We start from the raw sequence: 26,723 nt of genomic DNA on the forward strand, positions 1-26,723 counted from the left end.
ACCCTCAGCTTTCAGATGAGGGCCTTTAGACTCCTAGGGGGGTTTCTGGGTACTCAGAAACCCCCCCTGCGTGCGCTACTGACTTATATACAATACAGAGAGAGAACTTTAGCAGGGCTGTAACAGATTGAGAAGATCATTATACCAGATATTACTAGCACACTGTTCTTTGCTTCACACACTTTTATAAAATGTATTCATTCCACAAATGAGTTTGCATATAAGGGCCTATTACCGGGTGTGGATTATTAGGTCGACTGGCCTTAGGTCGACACACTCAAAAGGTCGACGGGGTAACTAGGTTGACACAAGCATTATCTTGACACTAGGAAGGTTACAAGTCAAAAGGTCGACCTGGGTTTTTTCTTTGTCTGGAATGTCGACACCGCTGACATGGACACCGTAGCCTATTATCCACAGCAACAAACATGTGGCGAAAGAACTCTCAATGTGACTGAGTCATCTTGGGGGGAATCCCGGTATTAGATGTGCTGTCCCAGCATGCCGCTATTGATAAATTAATCTGTTATGGCTGCCAGTGGGCAGCATGCAGAGGCTGGGCTTTTCCCTCCAGAGTTTGGAAGAGCTTCCCTACTTCTAGATTGTAGCTAAGTAGGCATATGCTGTGCTTCCTCTGAATACAGCTGTACAGTATCCAGGGCCAAGCCCCCGGACCACAAATCTACTAATGCACAGACAGACAGACAAATGTTCTTCATCACCCATGAATTCTCATTTTGGGACAACAAGTTCACATTCATTTGATTAGTCTATCAAAGCTGGATTTAAAAAAAAAATTAAATTATTGCACAGTATTAAAAACATACAATGAAATGATGAGATGTGTGGAATTAATATTGACAGTAAAGCTGTTATTTATTCATTGTTTTAGACTTGAGGCAATAGAATTAGATGTACAGTCATAACAGGAAAACTTAATAAAAGGAATTATTTTCATGTAATTGGAAATAATGAATTCCAATAGCATTGTGTTTTTGTAGCCTACAAATATAAACCGATATCTGCGCTAGAGATCCACGGTCTCTGATTGCTGAATCAGAAATACCTTTTTGAGTATGTTATTCCGCAATACTGTGCATTGGCGGAGTAGGCAAATAACTTCTGATGCCAGGAGGACCTGATAGGGTCAGAAGATTACACACAATGATATCCATCTTCTGACTTCTTATATCAACATGACCAATAATAATCCAATTTTATGAGTTCACATTCTGCCCACATTCTGGGAGTAATTCAGGTGTGGACTGATCGAACATCACTGCTGCTTACCTGGAAGCAGCAACGATGTTAAGATCTGGTAATGCAGCGTCTGGTATAAGTAAACGCCTCCTGCATGTATGTGTGATCCAGTGCTGCATCTGAGGATTGGATAACATCATCATATATGAAGCCAGGAAATCTCGGTTGGAGACCCTTTGCCTCTGCACACCCTCAAAACTAAGGCCCACAGGCTATTAATCAACTGACATCTGCAGCCATACTATGTCTGACAATGCAGGACCTGTACTGCACATAAGCAGTAAGAGTCCAACACATGCTTGATGTATAGAATATTGGTACATCGTGTAAAACTTCAAATCGCTTCCATACCTGACTAACACTCAATGGGGCAGATGTACTAACCCCCCCTTAGCGCTTCTCAAATAACGGGTCCCGCTTCTCCTGCATAACGAGGAGAAGCAGGCACCCATTATTTGCTAATGTATTAACCCCCCCAAGCCGATAAGGAGAGCTGTTATGCCCAGTGTTAACGGCTCCCCCGGCGCCCCGCGCATGCTCAGTGCGCTTCCCCCCCCCCCCCCCCTGTCCGGCTCTAATGGGCATGCGCGAGATCTCGCAAAAACTGCGAGATCTCCTGCGCAGCCCGAGCCAGAAGCAGGGCTAGCGTTGTCCCCACAGTGGGGGATAGGACAACGCTAGCCCTGAGCTGGCGAAGCGGCCGGGGTGAATTAATGCCTTGAAGGCTGTTAATACATCGCCCCGGCCGTTAATCCCTGGGGGGAATTGCAGGGGACATCGCCGCCGAGCGTAACTCGGCGGGCTGTCACTAGCGCACGTTAGGTGCGCTAGTAATACATTAGCATAAACGGAATCCTCCCCAGTTAACCAGTGTTAAGTGCATTTTTGCACTTAACGCTGCTTCATACATCTGCCCCATTGTGCGATATAGAACCATTGTTATGATCCACATTACCCTGGAAGACATTGCAGTATTGTTGGCAAGATTCATTCTGTATAATGCTAAATTGTAGATAAGATAAAACTTATTGAAGGGACAATATAAACTGCAGTAGGATTACAGTCTGCACTATGGTCATTTTGTATTGGAGATTATTTGGTCTAGTGTGCATTCTAGCAGAATTCCACTTTCAGAAAATCCAGTCTGACAGAGTGAATACCTTTTGCCTCTAAACACAGATCAGCTCCTTGTAGGACAATGTAAAAAAAACCCAAAAAATAAAAATAAAAACACATCTGCCCAGATAACAGAAGTCTGGGAATTGGTGCCAATACACGGTACAAATATTGTATACAATTTGGACTAGATCGCATTGCATTGCATAGGTTTTTCAATGCAAAGAGATGAGATCTAGTACAAAAAGTAAGTGCAGCACATACTTTTTGAGCTGTGCAATGAGATGTATGACGGGAGCGCACATCTCATCGCACCCAGCAATTGTACCGTGCACGGGCACCTTTAGCTAATTTTAAATTGCGAACGTTAGGGAAAAAAAACATAGAGGCATTTGCAAGTCTACAATGCAATCGCAAGACTGCTTCTTACTACTACACTACTTCTGTACAAACAGGCATCATAACACGTCACCTGCACTGTCATTTAAAATGAAGACCACAAAGCAGAATTTTTGACATAATAAACCAACAAAATTCGCCTCACAGATAATTCACTTTGATAATCTGAGAGAGAGTCTACAGATCTTCACACACAAGTGCAAACCAGGCATGTTCTCCTTTATTGCATGTAAAGATACTCTTTTAACTCTGTAAGAGCAGTAATAGGGATTATTATAGGATTATGAAAGGAGTGGCTCATTCTTTGTTCTTCCACAACAAAGATTGTTGGCACATTTAGGGAAATATTCATCAGCTTTTTGTTTGTCTTTTGTAATTAGTTGTTAGATTTTCTTTTTTTTTTTTTTTTACAACAAATGAATCATAATTATCAATGTTCATATAGATATATCATTTTATAGTAACTTTTCATTTGCTGTAAGCACTGTAAAGTACTGAGAAACTCAAATCAAACACAGTACAGGTTGAGTATCCCTTATCCGAAACGCTTAGGACCACGATAATTTTGGATAAGGGATATTTAATCATTTTGTTTTTTAATACTTGCCTCGATGGTCCCACGACATCCACAGTGTCCCCTGGCATCCACAGAGGCCTTCAGGATCCTCTTCAGCTGTCCCAGGAGTGCATTGCGTGAGTCACGCAGTGCACTCCTGGGATTGCTGAAGAAGATCCTGAAGGCCGCCTTGGACATTGGGAGACTTAGTAAGGGACAAACAGGGGGGGGGGGGGGACAAAAAAAAGTCAGAAATATTCTAAAATAACCACGGTTTTTGGAATAATTCGGAAAAGAGATCTACTCGACCTGTACTTCTTAACCTGGATGTGATATTACCCATAACCTTCAAGTGATGCAATAACTGTATCAGATGTGCATCCCTATCTGCATACTCCTCAGTATCAGTATCAGTATGCACCTTCCGATAATATTCATATTGGCATGCATGGTAAATTCGCTGATGAAGTGGTACTTGTTTAGTTTCACGGCGGCAGCACGAGGACGCTTAAGCTATGAATATTGGCAGCTTGCCAGACTGACTCAAACTCTATTTGATCTCCACTGACATACTTCACATAGATTTGAGTGGTGCTTTCATTGAAGTCTGACTTTTTTATATTTTAAACACCCAACTTTTCAGTTTTTATGTTATGCCCTTGAGCAATTTATCTTGCTTTTAGACTCAGTTATTTGCTATCAAAGCTCAAAGGTGCATATCTGTATTAAACCATAGATTAAATATATTTGTGGATTAGCCACAATCTGATTAGACAATAAAAGTAAACAGCTGATTGGATACTATGGTTTTATTGCAAGCTGGCACCATTAATCAGTATTTCTAAATAACAGTTCGTGCTCTATGAATGGCAGCCATATCTACCTTTAATTGGAACAATTAGCCTTGAGTACAAATATGGACACACTGCCAACTACAGATGTGTCTACATTCATTGTACACAGTATAAGATGAGCATCCATTGTGAATAAGATGCATTATAATGAAAAAATTGCCCAAAATGATGGCCGGTGCTACCAAGTTACATGAGTGCTCAAGCATTTTGTACAACGCGACTTGTAGTGCATAGAGTATAAATGTATGTGGACACATCTGTATACCCACAACAAGGGGTGATGTGGATGGACAGAACTTTAACTAATTTAACGCCATTTTTTCACGTCTATTATTGATTTGTCCACTTGCATAGGGGCTGATGCAGAGGGTATATGGTCCCTGGGTCGACAATGTCAAGGTAGACAGTCACTAGGTCGGCCACTAATGGTCGACACCTGGAAATGGTCAACATACCATACGTTGGCATTGACAGAAGGTCGACATAAGCTTAAGGTTGACATTGACATGGTTGAAACTTAAAAACTCGACACACGGTTTTCAAATGTTTTGGGTGTAGACCAACTTGGTTCATACTTAACTATCCAAGTGGGCATAGAGTAAGAAAATAATAGCATGCCGAGCGCAGCGAGGCACCATGTCTGGAGCATTACAAGCACAGCAAGGCATGCGACGGGACGCGGTACACTTATAAGGTGTCCATGTTGACATAGACACATAAACACATGAAAAACCTGGATGGATAGTTTAGTGTCAACCATGTCCATGTCGACCGTAAGCTTGTGTCAACCTTCTAGCGATATCAACCATTTTCAGGAGTTGAGTGACTGTCGACCTAGACATTGCCGACCTCCTATACTGTAACCGATGTAGAGTTCTTCAAGCGCTCCCTCAAAACCCACTTTTTTCGACTAGCCTATCCCTCCTCCTAACCTCTTTTGATCCTCTTATCCTGCCTCCGTTCCCATCCGTTCCTACTTATCCTATTGTTTTTCGTTCGTCCACCCACCTCCTTTTAGTCTGTTAACTCTTATGAGTAGGGTCCTCCTTCCTCACGTACTCACCCTACCTCTTTACCTCACCCGTGCCCCTGTCCTGTTGTTCCCTTCCTCTACTTCATCTTCAGTCTCCTCGACAATTTCGATACCTACTTCTGAACTGATGCTGATTTTAGTTCTACCAGCTATACCCCTATTTATGCTGTATTTTATCAACACACCCTGTACGTTACCTTGTAATATGTTTTTTGTTTGCTATGTACAGCGCTGCAGACACTTTGTGGCGCCTTAAAAATAAACGTACTACTACTACTACTACTACTAGAGTTGGCAGCAACATTGGCATAAATACCAAATATACAATAGACTCAAAAATAGGGTAAATGCAGTATGCAGTGCTGTACTCATTTTGAGCATATGCCCTTAGGTACCATAAGCATGGGTAGAGCAAATTCATTCATGGCATGCTACACTACACATCTACCTATAGTATATGCTATATAGTGTATTCTGTATATAGTACTTACAGTGTGTGTGTATATATATATCGACAGTTCCGCACTCACGGACATCACTTATCGACAGTGGGGTGCTCCTCTAAGGTAACAGGTACTGCTCCATACATATTAATCCATAGGGCCAGTCGAGTCCAATTAAGGGCACTCACCAACATTCAAGCTCTCTGGAGCTGAACGGTTGCTAGAGTTGCTGTGTCTTGAGAATGGCCAAAACTTCAACCCAAAATCACTTACCATCGTTTAAGAAAATGAAGCCTGTGGAAATGGTGAAGTCAAAATATTTTTTTTTTTTTTTAATTCTTTGAAAAGTGATGAGTGCCCTTAAGTGGCCCTATGGAGATATATATATATAAATATATATATATATATATATTGGGTGTAGAACTTGAACAGATCCACAAGGCACACTCACCACAATAAAATCTGAATGTATTTAATGGTATTTTGCCAGGCGGGGGGCACCCCAGCGCTCATCCACCCCAGCGCTCATCCGCCCCGGCGCTGTCCGCTCACCTGCTCCATGCCGCGGCCGACGCACGGGGGGGGGGGGTGATGCGATGTGGCCGCCGCGGTCGCTACATAGGGGATGCTAGAGGAGGCTTGGGTAGGATTGTCGCCTGGCGCGATGCGCCGCTGTAAGGTGCCACGGGTGGGGGGGGGGTTGTTGGGATGGTGGATGGATGGGCAGGGGTGATGCAGTGGCGGCCACCGTGTCGCTGGGAGCGGGAGAGAGGAGTGACAGCTACTCACCTCTATCCAGCAGGGTCCCGGCTCCCAACTACCGCCCTTCAGTGGCCAGCACCCTAGGCAAATGCCTAGAGCTGCCTAGTGGTGGCTCCGGCCCTGTATTTTGCAGAGATCAATCAATTACAATATATATATAGTAAATACTGCAAGTGCATGTATGATAATGTACCAGATTAATAATGGCAATGCACTTTAGAAAATATACCATAGCCCCAAGAGGAAGTAGGGCACCCAGACAGTGGGGCCCTCCAGGGGGTTCCCCTGTTGGCTAGTCCAACACCGAATACATAAAATGTGTATAGTAATGAAACGCAAATTTGGAAACAACCGGATCAAATATGCATGACACTGTAATGTAACATTCCTAAACATTTCAAAACACACTTAACTGTAAACTACAATATTTTGATATTGATATATTTTTTTTTATCTTTGGGATGCTACAGCTTATTTATGTATCGATATCATTTATAATTTACAGTAGGGAATGTATTATGTACAGTGATGTGATAACATCAGTGCTTACTGATTATAAGCAATGATATTAAAACTCATTCTTTACATAAAAAGTGTTGAAAAGGGTATATACATTTATATACTGTATAAAACTGTACATACAGTATATAGGCATTAGGAGTTACAATGGGCGAGATTTAATAAGATGAGAGATTCAGAAAGTGAGAGATTTGGGAAGAAATCTCCAGGTTTTTTTAAAGCGGCGATCATTTACACTGCAAATTCAAACTGGTTTTGCAGTGTAAATGATTGCTGCTTTAAAAATACTGGATATTTCTTACCAAATCTCTCACTTTCTGAACCTCACATCCTATTAAATCTCACCCAATCTGTCTTGAATTTCAGATGTCTATACATATTGTCCAATGAACAGCAATATTAACATCACCCCTTAGGTGGTCGTAATCAGTAAAAAACTGTAAAAAAATGTTAAGTGCAGTCAGCCATGAAAATTTTCATATATTTTCTGCAATGCCACTTTTATTACTGTTTTCCTTAATTTATATAGTGCCAAAGTGTTCTGCAGTGCCCCACAATCACTCTAACCTAGGCAATGTGCAAATCATAGTAGTAAAAACTAGAAGTGTAAGAAAAATCCATTGTATGAAATTGTATTTAGCAGTAGATTTTTTAATCTGATCTTCCTGGGGGGTTTCTCATTAGGTTAGGTTAGAAATAGTAACTCTACTATTTCTATGTTTCTAAATTTAGAGGTTCACTAGCAGTGGTCTACAGCACAATACAAAACGACACTAAAGCAATCTTAGTACTGCTATCAATGGCAGATGGATTATAGGGAGACAGTTGTAGTCAGTATGTTGTAAAGAACTTCTTGTAGGGCAGGGCAGACAAGTCATTTTGCTGTGGGCCTTCATTTGAATATTCAGCAAATTAATAATAATTTGGCCTACATGGATTCTGGTTCTCCTTCAAATCCAATGGTTCTCCCAAGCTTTTTTCCAATACCCCTCCTCTGTGAATTCATACCCATGTATGGACAGATCACAGAGGAGGGTCTTTGATATCACTACTGCAAGAGATAGAATGGAGAGAAAAAAAATGTGTTCCTGGGCAGTGACAAATCTCATAGAACCCAGTAGATTAGGTGGATTATTGTTACTTCTTTGTATACGTTCCAACTGTCGCTATTTAGGTGAACCACCACAATTTGTGGTCTCTGTCCCAATGTCCCGTTGTCCAGATGCTTGGGAGATAAAGCCCTTTCCCTAGAAAAGGGCTGCAGCTGTACTTAGCAATTAGAAGATGGTGTAATGGTTAGCATTACCGCCTCACAGCGCTGAGGTCATGGGTTCTATCCCACCATGTGTTATATATACAGGGCAGTACGGATGGTGTAATGGTTAGCATTACTGCCTCACAGCGCTGAGGTCATGGGCTCGATCCCCACCATGGCCCTAACTGTGCAGAGTTTGTAGATTCTCCCGTGCTTGCGTGGGTTTCCTCTGGGTACTCCGGTTTCCTCCCACAATCCAAAAATATACAGATAGGTTAATTGGCTTCCAACAAAAATTAACCCTAGAATGTCTGTGTGTGTACATGTGGTAGGGAATATAGATTGTAAGCTCCACTGGGGCAGGGACAGATGTGAATGTTCAAATATTCTCTGTAAAGCGCTGCGGAATATGTATGCACTATATAAGAAACAGTTAATAAATAAATAAATAGAAGATACTGTCGTTTTATATGCAGGGGAAGGGACAAGGATCAGATGTTACAGCGGTTCTTAAACTGTGGGTCCTGACCTCAATGTGGGTACCGACACGCTCAGCATGGGGTCACGACTCCATGTTGCTAACCGTCAGGCTGATGACTTTTCTAATCTCAGTGATTTAAGGAGTCTGAAAATTGTGTTGAATTGTCTGTTATTTTAGACTCCTCCCATCATTTTGTGCCCCCACAATGCTGCCATGTATGTGCTGTCTGCTGACTACATATGTGATGTGATGACCTTCTGCAGTAACTTGCTGGGGTCCTGTAATTATTTTTATTGTCTGATGGGGTCCCAGAGCAAAATAGTTTGAGGACCCCTGTTCTAGAAGGTGCTACATAAATAAGTAGATTCTGATTGGTTGCCCATAGCAACATCCCATGTGAAATAGAACTCCTCCCCTCTCAGTAAATTTCCCCCATAATGTAAAAATGGAAGTTATGCTTACAGTCAAAATATCGACAGTGACAAATTATACATTAAAATGCTGTAATATTGACATTGTGAATATTGACAGGCACAATGTTGACAACTCATGTTAGTGTTGGGTTTAGGTTAGACAGTGGTTTGGATTAGGGCTAAGATTAGGATTTACATATATGGAAAAAAACAATAAATCAACATGCTGAGTGTCAACATGCACAGTGACCACATTCTGGCAATATTCTTAATGTAAATGTAGACATTTTACATGTCAACATAACGTCCATGTAGATATCCTGATGTTGACATTCTGAATGTTGTGTCACATCCTTTGCAATTTTCGTGTGCATATTAGAAGTTTTAGGCTTCATACAAACGGGCATTCACTTTAAGGGCCAGATGTATCAAGCTTCAAAAAGCCTGATAAACAGCCAGGCAATCAGCTCCTAACTGCAATGTCACAGCCTGGGTTTGAAAACATGACAGGTAGGAACTGATTGGATGGTTGTTTATCACTCTCCACTTTATCACATTTTGAACCTTGGTACATCTGGCCCTAAATGTTTGATTCGCATTTGTAAAGATATTAAACAAAATCTTGCATTGATTTCAACATTGTGTCAAACACTCAGAAGTGTTAATCCTGTACGGAGCATATCGCCCAGTGTCCTGTTTTCATCAGCGACCAGCGGTGATCGCTGATTAAAACGAGACACTTCATGGGCTCAGTGACCATATCCCCGGTGATTTGTGCTGAAATCACCCCGTGTGTGTACGGGGTATAAGTGTTTCAGTAGAGTGAATTACTCACTAAGCAGGGAGGCCTTATGAATGCACCATCAAACATGGTTAAAAGTGAGGAACATTCAAGGTTTTATTCATAGATTTGGATTTCTTTTTAACTATATGGTTTAATACAGTATGGCCACAGCATCTTTTGTGTGCTTTGTAGTGTTGTTGTGATCCTAGGGGATTAAACAATGCAAAAACCACTTTCATTAGTATCATTTTAAATTCTATTCAATAATTTTCAAGGGATTCCCTTGTGTGATCACATATAGGATAAATACAGAATTACATTAGTGGAGTAGATTTATTAAGCTCGGTGAAGTGATAAAGTGTCTGGTTTTGATCACCGGCCAATCAGTTCCTACCTGTCATTTTTCAAATCAAGTCTGTAACTTTACAGTTAGAAGCTGATTGGCCGGTGATAAAAAACAGACACTTTATAACTTCACTGAGCTTAATAAATCTTAATAAATCTGCCCCACAGTCACTTATGAATGATCAACGATATTCATGTTTTGCTAAATATGTCTGTCACTTTTCTGCTATTACAGTTTGTTATTTTGAATTTTCAAAGTGAAGCTATTGTGTCCTGTACAGAATTGGTTAAGAAAATAGTGTAGCAGTTTGATTATATTGTCTTAGATTCTCTGGTAACGCAATGTTTTGGAATACATCGCCACCTACTGGTGTGTACTATATTTTCTTTTGTTACCACTTGAAATCAACAAATTCTTACAGCAGCATATACATTACAGTACTTAGTGAAGTTTGTTTCAAACTTGTTTATTATTCATTAGTAAAAGCACAATTTTCAGTTAACAATTAATTCCTATAGAAAGTAATAATGAAAACATGCAAACATTTATACCTGTAATTTGAAATCATTATAGCATGATATTGTGCACAATGTCACGCGGTACACTACAGAATACGTGGGTAAGTATACCCATTAGAATGCATATGTCACATCAATATACTTTTTTTGAATTGTGACACATGTGTTTCTCAGCCTACACACACACCTTGTACTACAGTATGTACTACACATTTTTTACTAAATGAAATTAAAATATAAAAAATGGTTTGACCTAGAAAGAATGTACTGTGTGGGGTATGGAGGACTGAGTTTAAGAACCTGTGCATTAGACAGTGACAAAGAGGTGTATTCAATGCCGCTGCGAGGGGGGTTTGTATGGCGAGGATGGCTTTTTTACAGCAAGGAAAACCCATCCTCACCATCCAACCCCTCACCGTATTCATTGTTTTCACAGAATCCTCGCCATCAGAGGACAGCAAGGATCCCCTTAAATGGCGACGTTCGCCACAAGTGCAACATGTCCACTGCATCTGTGGCAAGCCCCGCCGTTTTAATGGGCACACACGCCATTTCCACCTCTATAAATGAAGCCAGCGAGGTGGAAACAGCACTTGAAGGGGAGGGAGTAGAATACTCTGACGGCGAGCTATCGGCACTTCTCGCAGTCAGAGCATTGAATACTCCTCAAAAGCACAGTCACCTCTGATCATCCCATGAGGAAGGGTAAGAACATTGCCTCAAGTAGCAACATCCAAAGGTACGGGGCTCCCAATATGCCTCTCTTTACCCAACACCCCACATCAGACACGGCTTGGGTGAATATGGAAACTGATAGCATGAGAGGAGTATGGCCAAAAGAGGAAATTATTGCATACCTCACAACTTTTGCAGTTGGGAGGTCGGGACGATTGCGCGGCGAATCCGTGCGCGCTCCCGAAAAGGGATGATGCGGACTCTGGCCATGCCCCCGTTTTCGCAGCTCGTCGGCGCTGAATAGACGCTGTGCGCATGCGCACAGCATCTATTCTTGGCAGGCTGGGGGGCTCCCAACTGTCCCCCCCACCGCGGGACAATGGCGGCCCCGGGCGGGACGCGGGAACTTCCCCAAATATCGGGACGTTCCCGCGGTAAGCGGGACAGTTGGGAGGTATGGATTATACTTATAAATACACAGATCATCGCCATCCTTTCCTGACTCTCCCCATCTCACCGTCATTCACCATAATTATTCTGCAGTGAGTGGTTGTCAACCTGATGGGTATGTGGGATAGATGTCAGAGTACAGATGCCTCCTTGGGCGTTAAAATGTGGTGTAATGGCATTAGAATGTGATGTATTGGAACGCACTCCCTCGCTCCATTAGACTCTCTCCGGCCTTGCAAAGCTTCAAACGGGCACTGAAAACTCACCTATTCATCAAAGTGTACCCTTCCACTGCATAAACTAGCTGGTTTTCCGACCCCTTGCCTGTTTACATCCTACTATCTAGCCACCTCCCACTTGCTTGCACCTCTTGTAATCTGTCAGTCTCCCCTTCCTACTGGATTGTAAGCTCCTCCGAGCAGGGCTCTCTTCCCTCCTGTTGTCAAAGCCCACTTCTCTTCACATTTCACTCACAGCTCTCCTATACTCACTCAGTGACCATCTTCATCTGCATACCCATCTCCATCATTGGCCTCAAGCCTCTAGTTGTATGTTGATTGAGTCCTCACTACTTATATTTAAGCTGTAAAGTGTATTTAACTGTGGTGCACTTTATTTGTACTCTACTTTTGTTATGTATTTAATGTTATGCCAAGTTTTGTCTCCCTGTATTGTTCCTTTGAACGGTGCTGCGAAACACTTGTGGCACCTTATAAATAAAATTATAATAATAATTATAATAATAATACTGTAAACACCTTGGCCATGGCTGCATCTTACTGCAAATGTGTAAAGTGATCTTCCAAGTAGGGTTGCCACCTCTCCCGGATTTCCGGGAATCTCCAGGAATCGGTGGCAACCCTCAAGGAGGCTTTTTCAGTTTCCCGGATTCCGGGATTCTCCTGGAATTCGGGTGTCTGAAAAAGCCTCCTATCCACTCTCTCTCTCTCCCCAGTTACATTGCAGTGGCGGGCGGCCCGTGCGCCGACACTGCGGAGCTGCCTGCATCCGGAATCAGATTCAGAGGCACTATTCCCCTGCAGCCTGTCTGTGTGTGTGTCAGTCACCTGAAGGCGTGGGCGTGCCTAATGCTCAGGGCCTCCCACCTTCTCCTCTCCCTGCACTGTCCCCGCCTGTCTCATCACTAACCCCGCCCCTAGCACTGGCCCTTAGATCAGTGGTTCCCAAACTGTGTGCCGTGGCTCCCTGGGGTGCCTCGGGACACTTGCAGGGGTGCCACGGGTTGGTGCTCCAGGACCAATTCAAATTATTTATGATCAATTATATATGGACAAAATCAGTGCTGGTGGCTGCCAATCATACAATATGTGTACAATCAGAAGCAAATCCTGCCCTTTAACACATAACTGCACCTAAGAATCACATATAAACAAAATCTACTTCATTTTATATATTTTTTGGGGGGCCTAGGGGTGCCGCGGAAAGATTCTGATACTCTGGGGAGCCGCGATTCGAAAAAGATTGGGAACCCCTGCCTTAGATTCTTAGATAGTGTGGAGGCCACGCCCACTGGTCCAATCAGGACACGCCCATTTCACAAGGCCACACCCACTTTTCCGGGAGCGCGCGCATTACTTTCTACAGGGGGATCTCCAGGAAAGGATGATGAGCAAGGTGGCAACCCTACTTCCAGGGGACTGTAGCTACACTAGAATCCAGTGACAAGGTTGAGATGCTCCTTGGCCACATAACCATAAGAAACCGTTATATAATAAATTGATATATAATGTGTAATGCATCAACCCTGAAAACAGTTGTCTCAAGGCCTGGTGCTGCCATTAAGCACAACAAAGCATTTCCCTATGGCACCACTGGGAATGGGGCACCTAAAATCATGAATGAGTGACATAATGACACTGTCAGCCGCTTCTTACCAGCCAGCTGCTGCTTCTCCAGTCAGGCATCCGGTCGGCAGGTCAATAATGTCTAGGTCGACAGTCACCACTCGTGGTCGACATTGATTAGGTCGAAACCTAAGAATGATCGACATACACTAGGTGGACATTGACAGAAGGTCGACACAAGCCAAAGGTAGACATGAACATGGTCGACACATGAAAAGGTCAACACGAGTTTTTCATTTGTTTTTTATTTTTAACGAATCTTTCTTACTTTAAGATCCAAGTGGGCATAGAGCTAGAGTCAAGCCAGGGGGTGCGATACACTTATACGGTGTCCATGTCAACAAAGACATTGTTTCATGTCCATGTTTATGTCAACACTGTGCTTGTGAAGAGCTAGTGTATGTCGACCATTCTTAGGTGTCGACCTAATCTCTGCCGGCCATTAGTGGTTGACCTAGTAACTGTCGACCGTCCTAGACACTGTCCATCATCGATGCCATAACCCTCCAGTCAGCACTATGACGGTTGGCTATGTTGTAACTGCCATACACCATAATCTGCATTTGTAGGTGACCAGTGTAGTTTAACAAGACATGTGTCTGTGACATCACTGATTAAGTGGCAGTCATACAAATGCTTTATGGATTTTGGTATTCTGTTTAATGTGCTAGTTCAGGGGTTCCCAAACATTTTTCGGTACTTGTTTCCTAGCACGGCCACAATCTTGTGGATCGTGTACCTTTAAGTTAAGGTACATGATCCACACGATGGACCCGATTTACTTTGAAATCAGGTCCATTTTGCCGGCAAAGGTACAATATCAGGGGCATCACGTCGGTCGGGACCATTAACATTGGTCACGACGCGACCGACGCGATGCCCCCGATTTTTCCATAGGCTTCAATGTTAAAATAATTTTTAACATTGAAATCGTGAGGATCGTGTCGGCAAAGGTACAATATCGGGGGCATCGCGTCGGTCGGGACCATTAACATTGGTCCCGACGCGACCGACGCGATGCCCCTGATTTTGCCATAGGCTTCAATGTTAAAATATTTTTTAACATTGAAATCGTGAGAAAATGTGAAATGGGACAATATGACCCATTTCACATTATAGATGTCCCCGTCGTCACCCCACGATAGACGCCAACCCGAAGCGTGGCGAGCGCAGCGAGCCCGCGAGGGGCGGCGGTGCGCGTCCTCCGACCTTTTCATTCCCCTACTATCCACGTCGGTGTGGCGAGCGCAGCGAGTCACCGAGCCCGAAGCGTGGCGAGGGGACGCGTATAACTTCACAGGTATACGCGTCCGCTCGCCACGCTTAGTGGTTGACCTAGTAACTGTCGACCGTCCTAGACACTGTCCATCATCGATGCCATAACCCTCCAGTCAGCACTATGACGGTTGGCTATGTTGTAACTGCCATACACCATAATCTGCATTTGTAGGTGACCAGTGTAGTTTAACAAGACATGTGTCTGTGACATCACTGATTAAGTGGCAGTCATACAAATGCTTTATGGATTTTGGTATTCTGTTTAATGTGCTAGTTCAGGGGTTCCCAAACATTTTTCGGTACTTGTTTCCTAGCACGGCCACAATCTTGTGGATCGTGTACCTTTAAGTTAAGGTACATGATCCACACGATGGACCCGATTTACTTTGAAATCAGGTCCATTTTGCCGGCAAAGGTACAATATCAGGGGCATCACGTCGGTCGGGACCATTAACATTGGTCACGACGCGACCGACGCGATGCCCCCGATTTTTCCATAGGCTTCAATGTTAAAATAATTTTTAACATTGAAATCGTGAGGATCGTGTCGGCAAAGGTACAATATCGGGGGCATCGCGTCGGTCGGGACCATTAACATTGGTCCCGACGCGACCGACGCGATGCCCCTGATTTTGCCATAGGCTTCAATGTTAAAATATTTTTTAACATTGAAATCGTGAGAAAATGTGAAATGGGACAATATGACCCATTTCACATTATAGATGTCCCCGTCGTCACCCCACGATAGACGCCAACCCGAAGCGTGGCGAGCGCAGCGAGCCCGCGAGGGGCGGCGGTGCGCGTCCTCCGACCTTTTCATTCCCCTACTATCCACGTCGGTGTGGCGAGCGCAGCGAGTCACCGAGCCCGAAGCGTGGCGAGGGGACGCGTATAACTTCACAGGTATACGCGTCCGCTCGCCACGCTTCGGGCTCGGTGGCTCGCTGCGCTCGCCACACTATTCTATTCTCAACTCCACGCCGACGTGGATAGTAGGGGAATGAAAAGGTCGGAGGACGCGCAACGCCGCCCCTCGCGGGCTCGCTGCGCTCGCCACGCTTCGGATTGGCGTCTATCGTGGGGTGGGGTTTACGTAGTTAAATTTGGGGGTGTAGGGAATATTTTACATTGAAACCAATGTAAAATCGGGTCCCAGGGACCCGATTTACATTTCATTCAATCAAAAAATCGGGTCGGTCGCGTCGATCGCATCGCATGCGACCAAATCGCATGCGATGCGATCGACGCGATTTTTCCGACACGACCACCCTGATGTAAATCGGTGTGGCCGTGCTAGGAAACAAGTACCCATTTTCAATTACAGCACCCTTGAGTCAGTATTGTTTTCACAAAACCTCAGGCCAAAAATGTGTTAATTTGAATTAAAATATAAAATTTAGTAAATTGTGTTCATATGTCATCCTTAGATTCAATTATGTGGTGAGGGATAAGATTCACTTCTGTTTTTCTACATGCATGTTTTATAATTGGTAGCCACCAGCACTGGGTTTTCCTATTATATAAAATCTAAACCATTTGAATTGTTCCTAAACCTCTAATCCAGGACACCCCTGCAAGCTTGAGAACCACTGTACTAGTTACAACAAATTAGGTGCCTATTTATCCATGCTTAATGAGAGATTGTTTTGTTCTTTATTGGTACAACCTTTATATAGTACATACAGTAGGGCTGTCAGATTTCGGGGCCCATTGATCAGGTCAATGCCGCCCTGTTGCCGCACCAACTGCATTCCCCCGCCCATGTGCACGGCTGCAAATGCAATCACAGCTGTGCACATGATGGGAAAACCATTCAAATCCACTCACCAGCGAATGGTTTAACCCTCTTGTTGCAGTGCCAAGTAAAACATGACTTACTCAGCTCTATGATGGCCAGGGGGAAGAGGAGACTGGTGATAGCCTGTGTTTTCCTGGACACTCCTGGAAAACGGTGTGTTCCAACCCCCAAACGCCAGCAGGGTGTCAAGCTGTGTTGGCGAGCATGCGCGCAGCAAACCATGCGCATGCACAGTCATTAAATAATCGGCAAAGCTGATAGGGGAGTATCCAATTAGCTTGGGTATTTTAGTGTCTCAGGTACCCAAAGCACAACCCGTGATAAGCAGATTTTCAGGCAATAATTAGTGCTAAAACTCGTATATTCGTCATCCAGGGCAAGGTAGTAATATGGCTCCGCCCCATCTCTCCCCGCCCCATGAATGTATGGGTATCATATCCACTCCACTAGTTGCGGCCCTGCAATAATGAATGGTCCAGGAACTTATCCCGGATCCCATGTGTTTTAACCTGAAAACGGGTCATTTACCACAAGACATAAACAGGCTATAATTGGATTGTCCAATACACTGTATTTTAGCCAATTTTCACCATGCGGTAAATTAACGTCAGCAATTGGATACCAGCCATTGCCTGTCAGGATTTCACCAGAGAAAATCCACCTCCTAAACTATTTCTTCTTGCTGAGAAAAAAAGTGGATTCTGAGCTATGGTGTAGGTAATGCTTTTACAGTTGACAACCACTTGGTTTTCTTAAGAGAGAACTATTTTTAGCAAATCTTCCTCATCATATTAAAGGGATTACTGCATAATTTAATGTTCTTGTGCTAATTAGTTTCTCTTAAACATTTATGACGTTTCATTTTTCAACTGCGCTTGGAGGATGAACACCCTATTGAAAGAAACATATAATTAGATTATTAAAAATTGGGCACATGGTGTCTGAGAGAAAAACTAAGCCTGGTTCTCATATTCTTTGGTCAGTTTCCAGGCCAGGCTGAATGTACACACATGCTGTACTTTACTTATATTTTCCACAAGACTCCGTTTTACAGCTCTCCAGTGTTTCTGAGCATGAGAGTCCGTGTTTCTGCCAGTTTCACCAGTGTGGGCGCAGTCACAGCCCATGAAGGGAGCTTAGCAAGCTGGAGAAAAAAAAGTATGTTTTCCTCTTTGTATTGGAATTGTATCCATGGACTTTTACTGTTAGGGAAAATATCATATGTGGTGGCTTTTTACATGACTGCTTCAGAAACTTAGGAAACTAATCCAGTGAATGGAAAGTTGCTGGCTATTGTTTAGGCTGTATGTAAAAATTCTCACTCTCTTGTATAGACAGCTTAATGCCAATCTGCAATTATTTCAACACAAAGCAGGTCTAAGCTCTAAGGAGTTGTAGCTACTGTAGCTGTATCGTGTGTACATTACCAGCATCGTTACTATAACTAGAACATGTTACTTCTATGAAGCTCAGTAGCATACAGTATTGAGATCCAGGCTTTTACAGAACTGCTGCTAACCATCATATGTTATTACAGGTTGAGTATCCCGTATCCAAAATGTTCGGGACCAGGAGAATTTTGGATAACGGATTATTCCGTATTTCGGAATATTTTAATATTTCAATGATGTATTTTGTAGTATCTTGCATTTATGCTGTATAAAACACATCAACCACACACAATACACACAAATATATTTTATTTGTTCAAAAAACAAGGTTTCAAAACATGAAACAAAATTTGTGTCTCAGATATTGAATTTGAATGCTAAGCAATCATTTTCTTGTACATATATAGTGGCAGTTATATATTATGTCCTCAGTAGTGCTGTTACAAATGTCCCCAGTGAGTTTTTAGCAAAACATTTTTTTTGTTCACTTTCTGGAATGTATGGTTTTTAGAATAATTAGGATAACGGATATTCGGATATGGGATACTCAACCTGTATTGTACTTCATTGGCACAATAATATCTTGTTTTTGGTTGTTTTTTCATCTCTGATTCCGTTTTTTTTCCTATAAAAATACCGGCTATCTTTAGGACTTAAGCTGACCATACAGCTACAGATTTATTGTCAGATCTGGCTGGTTGGAACAAAATCCTGGTAATGGATGAGAGCAAATTACAGTACCATTTGCTTTGAAATGCTGGAAAACTGCCAAAAACTGTCATTTGGATATTACCAGGATTTTGATCCAACCAGCTAGATCTGACAATCCATCTGTAGATGTATGGCCAGTTTTACCCATCAAATCCTCAAGTCCCACAACTTTGTTATCGGATTACTTTGACCCTTCTGTAATATTGTCATCTTGAATTTTTACTACTAATAACCCCCATACACAGTAGATTACGTATACACTGAACGATATCGGTAAACTATTTCATGACATCACTGGGACCCGCTGAACATGCATTGGCTATATAGCCAAAATTAACCTGCATGTTAAGCAGACTGGGGGTGATTATCAAAGTGTGGGGGCATGCATCTTTAACATCTTGATAGTACACACTACAAAATTACAAGATTTTCTGAGCGATATCTTTTTAATTTCTCACTAGTGTGTATGGGGCTTTATTTTCACCCTCAATAGTACAAACATACTGTAGCACTGAATAGAAACAGTTTATTTTTTATTTTTAATACTATATATATATATCTGTATTTGGGACTGGACACTTTGGGCCAGCTGTGAATTATCCCCTGTGGAGTTTGTTGGCTTAATATGTTGTTGGCATTGCCAAAGTATGCTAATCTTGTTCAAACATTGTTTAATCTTGGTTAAACATTAATGAAGTGTTGCAACATGTCAATATCAGACAGCAAAATATAATTTCAATACCAAAGGAAAGAGAGAGTAGCATTCTATACTGTAGGCCATGCACTCCTAGGTAAGGGGCAATATATATATATATATATATATATATATATATATATATATATATATATATATATATGGGTGGGCAGTCACGGCGGCACTCACAGACTAAATAAAACAAGTGACAACACTGTATAGTGTCCAACGTTTCAGTGCGCGCACTTTTATCAAGATGTTACACTGTTCTTGATAAAAGTGCGCACAGCACTGAAACGTTCGACACTATACAGTGTTGTCACTTGTTTTATTTCGTCTGTGAGCGCCGCCGTGACTGCCCACCCATATATATATATATATATATATATATATATATATATATATATATATATATATATATATATATATATATATATATATATATATATATATATATGGTGCTTCTTCCCTGAGAGTTTCCTTTCCCTTTGTTTCCAAACTTGACACAGTTTTACTCTCTGGTTGCCACTCAACTATTTTATGTTTGCATTATTGTATCTGTACTAATTGGTGATACAGAGGACAGTCCTACCAGTATACCATGGATTACTAGTGCTCAATTACTACCCCCTACTACCCTTTTCCCAGGGTATTTACGAAGGCCATATTTTGGTGTTCCTCATAAGATTGCAGATAAACATGAAATTACAAAATATATGATTGATGCTGTTGTGATTTTTAAGAAAATTAATAGTTTTTCTTATGCCATTTTTTTTCTAGGGGACGTAGAGAATTCAAGTCGACACATTTTTAATTTGACCTCACTTACGTCTTCGGAAAATATACTGTCAGCTACATGTCATTTTTACCTGGGAGATATTTTAAACAGCAGCTTAAAATGCCTACATTCACCTCAGTGTCATCGTCGTGGGCACAGAAAGCCAGAGCTATCCATTGATTTAACAGTGTCCAGCTTCTCATCTCTAGAGAACCAAACAAGAGTTTTGGGAAGCTTTCTAATAAACATTTCTACATCTTACCGTGACTTTCCCTCTTGGCAGTGGAAGGACATTACTGAAGTCTTACGTGAAGCCAAACGATATGGAGAGAACCTCATTGGAATCAACATCACTATTGATACTCCAACTCAACGAAGTAAGCAACTCTTAGGACACAAGCCTTATATCTTGGTATATGCTAATGACTCTGCGATTTCTGAACCTGACAGTGTTGTTTCTAACTTGCATGGACAACACAGTCCTATAGTTCAAAAACCACATCATAATGCTGGACTGGTAGAGCACAGGAGTAGACGATCAACTGATATTCTGTTACCGCTACAAAACAATGAGCTACCTGGTGCTGAGTACCAGTATAATGAAGATGAAGAGGGCTGGGAGGAGAAGAAGCCCTACAAAACTCTTCAAGTACAGCCAGCAGATAAAGGAAAAGCTAAGAAAAAGCTGAGGAAAAGTGGGCGACAGAAAAGCCAGACACTACAGTTTGATGAGCAGACCCTCAAAAAAGCAAGAAGAAAGCAGTGGAATGAGCCACGGAAGTGTGCACGGCGCTATCTTAAAGTAGACTTTGCAGACATTGGCTGGAGTGATTGGATTATTTCCCCTAAATCCTTTGATGCATATTTTTGTTCAGGTGCATGCCAGTTCCCGATGCCAAAGGTACTGTAAATTTTTTAATAGTATTTTTACACTAGCTTTTATATCAACATATATTTTCACGCAGTGCTGGGCAGGAAAGTGCATGTCTTTTTTATGAACTGTTCATCTTTTTTTTTAATCAATAAAATATCCCAGCTGTTTTATTAGGGAGCCCTCTGAAGCCGTAAATAAGTAATATTTTTATGTCTGTTCTATAAGTGTAGTTGTTAAAATAGTGAGATTTAAAAACTGAAGGTTTATGTGAAGGAATTTCTTGTACAGTATCCAAACACTAATGCCTAGCTATGTAGAAAAGCACGACCTTTTGTCCGCTTGTGGAGGTTCATGTTCCACATCTTTTTGCGTTTGTTATTGTCCACATTTCACACGTTTGCTAAAAACCAGGCAGGCTTTAATTCTCTCCCTCATCATGTTCTCCTTAAAGGGAAAGTTCAACATTTTCACCCATGCACACTTATGCTGCTTTCCCACTGCCTACACGGGTAATGACCCGTTTTTTTTAAACGGGTCTTTAAACGGGTAAGAGCCATAAAGACTCTTTCCCACTGCAGCTTTTAAACGGTAAATTACCGTTTAAAAGCTGTTTTTGTCACATTCCCACTTACCCGTTTAAAAACCCGTTTAAGCAGTGTAAAGATAGGGGGGGGGGGGGGGAATTTAAAAAAAAAAAACGGCGTGGGGTCCCCCCCACTGCCGTAACCAGCACCAGGCTGAAAGAGCCGGGGCTGGTAATAAAAAATCAGGAAACCCGACAAATAGGGGTTCCCTGATTTTTTACAACCAGCCCCAGGCTCCAGGTCCGGGGCTGGTTCCCAAAATACGGGGGACAAAATGACTAGGGGTCCCCCGTATTTTAAGAACCAGCCACAGGCACAACCAGTCAGCAGGGTAATGCCACAGCCGGGGGACACTTATGATATAAGTTCCCGCGGCCAAAGCATTAACCCTACCGACCAGTCAGCCTGGCCAGGGGCCCTGGGGGAGTGGGGACTTGGAGAACCACAAGTCCCAGCCTGCGGGGCATTAAAGGGCCCGCTGGGTCTTGTAGTTCCACAGTAAAAGAAAGAGTTAAATAAACACACTGACACACGTGAAAAATAAAAGTTTAATACATACATAACACATACATACTGATACTTACCTATCTTGAGCCCGTAGGTAGCCCTGGTCCTGATGTCCTGGTCCGTGTCGGCGTCTGTATCCATGTCGGCATCCCTGTCGGCGACGGCGTCGGCGGTACGGAGTCCGAAGAAATCCATTTGGGAAGCTGTGGAAGGAAACCATACTCACCTGTCCCAGCGCGACGTAGTCCAGGTAAGGTCTTTGCAAAAAAATAAACCGAGAACGCGAAACCAGACCGGACTGACGGAGACGCACGTGTGTTTGTTAACATCGTGCGGCTCCGCCCCCGAATGCCGCTATTGGCCGCCTTGCGGCCTAGCGGCCAATCAGGAGCCGCTAGGCCGCAAGGCGGCCAATAGCGGCATTCGGGAGGCGGAGCCGCACAATGTAAACAAACACACGTGCGTCTCCGTCAGTCCGGTCTGGTTTCGCGTTCTCGGTTTATTTTTTTGCAAAGACCTTACCTGGACTACGTCGCGCTGGGACAGGTGAGTATGGTTTCCTTCCACAGCTTCCCAAATGGATTTCTTCGGACTCCGGACCGCCGACGCCGTCGCCGACAGGGATGCCGACATGGATACAGACGCCGACACGGACCAGGACATCAGGACCAGGGCTACCTACGGGCTCAAGATAGGTAAGTATCAGTATGTATGTGTTATGTATGTATTAAACTTTTATTTTTCACGTGTGTCAGTGTGTTTATTTAACTCTTTCTTTTACTGTGGAACTACAAGACCCAGCGGGCCCTTTAATGCCCCGCAGGCTGGGACTTGTGGTTCTCCAAGTCCCAGCTTGCGGGGGAGGCTTGCTGGGACTCATAGTTCACCAGTAAAAGACAATGGTTTTTATTCTATTTTTTACACCATACCATCAGCTCGATGCCCACCGCCCAGGGGCATCGAGGACAGCACCAGGCTTCAGCCTGGTCAGGTAAGTCCTGGAGGGGGGGGGACCCCTTTATTGGGGGGGTCCCCACTCCCCCAGGGCCCCTGGCCAGGCTGACTGGTCGGTAGGGTTAATGCTTTGGCCGCGGGAACTTATATCATAAGTGTCCCCCGGCTGTGGCATTACCCTGCTGGTTGGTTGTGCCTGGGGCTGGTTCTTAAAATACGGGGGACCCCTAGTCATTTTGTCCCCCGTATTTTGGGAACCAGCCCCGGACCTGGAGCCTGGGGCTGGTTGTAAAAAATCAGGGAACCCCTATTTGTCGGGTTTCCTGATTTTTTTAATACCAGCCCCGGCTCCTTCAGCCTGGTGCTGGTTACGGCAGTGGGGGGGGACCCCATGCCGTTTTTTTTTTTAACGTGTAAAGGGCTACCCCTTTCCCACTGCCGAAAAAACGGCTGTTACACGTTAAAAACACTGCTTTTTACACGGGTAACAAAAACCGGTATTTGTTACCCGTGTAAAGCAACCTGGAGCTTTCCCACTGCAGCTCTAGCCGTTTAAAAAGGCTAAAAAAACGGCATTTACACGTGTAAAGCCTGCAGTGGGAAAGGGGCATTAGATATCTATACATTTGGGAAACTCTTGTTTAGGGAGCTGTAGTATATATACCTACATACATATTATCTAGTGGAACGGCACTGCAAACAGAGTATTATACTTATGTAGAACTGAGGAAAAATGAAATAAAATAAAAGTATCTACAGAATAACATAAATATGTACATTAAAAAAGATTAATTCATTAAATAAATGATTAACTAGTCTGACAAAATTAAAGTACAGTGCATACCTATATCAAATACATCCTGATATAACTTATAAAAGTGCAAAACTGAAATTCATTGCAAAAGTTTACTTTAATGTTCTCAGAGGTTTTCAAACAGCAATATTAACCAAGTTGTGTTCAAATTGCTGAACCACAATAAATGTTCTGATTTTTTTAATTGTCATAAATAGAAAATATAGCTCAAACACATTGGGCCTTATTCTGGTTCACTCTTAGAGGTAAATTCCTTCTCAAATGGACAAAACCATGTGCACTGCAGGGGGCGGATGTAACAGGTGCATAGAGAATTAGATTTGGGTGAGTTATTTTGTTTCTATGCAGGGAAAATACTAACTGCTTTATTTCTACACTGCAATATAGATCTCACTCTGAAAAAGACACCACCCAAATCTAAATATAATTCTATCTGCACATGTTATATCTGCCACCCCCCCTCCCCCTGCAGTGCACATGGTTTTGTCCATTTGAGAAGGAATTTGCCTCCAAGAGTGAACCAGAATAAGGCCCATTGTGCCTGAGCTCTCTTGTCTGTCAGATAGGGGAAACAAATGAAATAAAGGAGGTTATTCTGATCGTAGCGGCCAAACGTGCGTACGTTCGCTATTAACGTACGCTATCCGTACGCGGCCGTTGGGGTTAAGTCCACCCACAACTCAGCCGCATACGTACGGCCAGAAACAACGTCAAAGGGGAGTGGCGTACAATTGAGCGTACGCCAACGTACACGGACGGGCCAGCCCTTACACTCCGACAACTGGCGTACAATTGAGCGTACGCCACCGTTTACGGACGTCTCTCGTCCGTCTTCCCACCGACTTCTTGCGGCTATCTGAGCGTACGCCAGCTTGCACGGACGGGTCCCTATTGTTTTCAATAGAAAACTCAGCTTATGTCACCGCTCGTGAGAGTGAGCGTACGTCCGTGTACGCTGACATACCCTTCACATATATGGACCTGCAAATCTTGCCTTTCAACTATAATTATGAAAATTAATTAATTGATTGATTTAATTAATGTGCAAAATAGTGGGCATGGGCTTAAAACATTGCTGAAACATCCTTTGTAGGTGTTAGATGTGGTTTATGTTATTGTATCATAAATACAAAACCTATGTTTGTATTAGAGTGAACACGTTGACACATGTCGACTTGTGTAGATTGAGTGTGCTACTGTGTAAAGTCTATGAAAGCACGTAGTGAATGTGTATAACTGTTTAACAAATACCTACCTTAGCATATATAAGCAGGTCTTAAAAAGATTCTTAGCTTAAATTAAACAAACCTTTAAATGTAGAGAAGTATAGAAAGATAAGCTTCCAATGTGTTTGAGTGCTGTGTGTGGCTTGCAGGTAGTGAAATCATGGTTTGGACTTAATAGACTGCAGCATTGCTTATTACATTCAGGTGTATGTGTTTGAGTAGTAATCAGCGTAAATTAGCAAACCCAGGCGCACGCTGGCATGCGGTATCTGTAGGGGTGGTCTGAGGTGGCGGTTGGCGGCCGCCTGTTTTGTGTCCGAAATGAACGGTGCTTTAGTCGATCGTGCGGTAGTAGCACCGCTCATTTTTGGTGCACCCCCCCGTGTACGCCCATGTTTACGCCCATTTTACCTCATTATTTCGGCCGCTCCCCTCACCACGCCCCTATGCCGCCCCCAATGCCCGTACTCTCGCGTACAGGTTTTTTCGCACGGAGAGACCCGTCCGTAAGCGTTGTGGAGTGTTCGCGCCTGCGCATTAGCGAATGTACGCATGCGCAGATCATGAAAAACCCCGGAACGTACGCGTACGGCCCGGCCGCACCAACCAGAATAAGGCCCAAAGTGTCAAAAAGAAAACTTACTCCAATGACTTCTGTAATTAATATTGTTACTCAGCTTCAGATTGAGTAATCTGTTCCTGCATGAACAGATTCCCAGTTTATTGCTAAACACTGGACAACATCCGGTACACATCTGGGTACCAGATAAATAGTCAATACTACTTAAAGGTTACCTCACTGATTAATAAATTAAACAGGATGTCCCCCAGATCAAATAATTCATAGTGCCCAAAGTACACACACACACACACACACACACACACACAAAACACACACATACTGTACATACACACACACACATATATTTATATATATATATATATATATATATATATATATATTTCCATCTATAATACATATGGCATAGTGTCCAGCTATAAAATGTTGTCACACATAATACAGTGCCACTACTGATAAAATACATCATAGTATTTCACTGAAGATACAACATACATACATCTATAGGGATCCCACAGGTACAGAATCCCAGCCAATGTGGTTTTGATTCTAAGCCATATGTGATTTAGGGGATATGAAACCGCAATCCTGGATATTTAGTTTTTGCGTAAAATAAAAATTTGCAGCATCTGAATAGTATTCGTTTTATTATTACAGATCTAATAGCACATAAGAGATGAATAGCAACTGAAAATACTGTGGACTTACGGCTTATGTCTAACTACTAATAGATATTGTTCCCCTTTAAACTGTGTTTGTTAGATTGCATTGAGCAGTAATTCTGCCTAAGCCAAGTGAGTTCAGG

At 42.8% G+C, this 26,723-nt stretch overlaps 1 protein-coding gene across 1 annotated transcript in view; it reads left to right on the forward strand.

Moving 5' to 3' along the window:
* The window catches only part of BMP3 (bone morphogenetic protein 3), a 46,411-nt gene that overhangs the window by 12,001 nt on the left and 7,687 nt on the right, over positions 1-26,723 (forward strand). The window contains exon 2 of the mRNA XM_083175671.1: positions 20,382-21,280. Coding sequence (XP_083031797.1) covers positions 20,382-21,280 — 899 coding nt within the window. The remainder of the gene's footprint in view (positions 1-20,381; positions 21,281-26,723) is intronic.

Source organism: Crinia signifera, chromosome 1 (assembly GCF_055691185.1).
Source record: "Crinia signifera chromosome 1, ASM5569118v1, whole genome shotgun sequence".
Classification (NCBI taxonomy): Eukaryota; Metazoa; Chordata; class Amphibia; order Anura; family Myobatrachidae; genus Crinia; species Crinia signifera.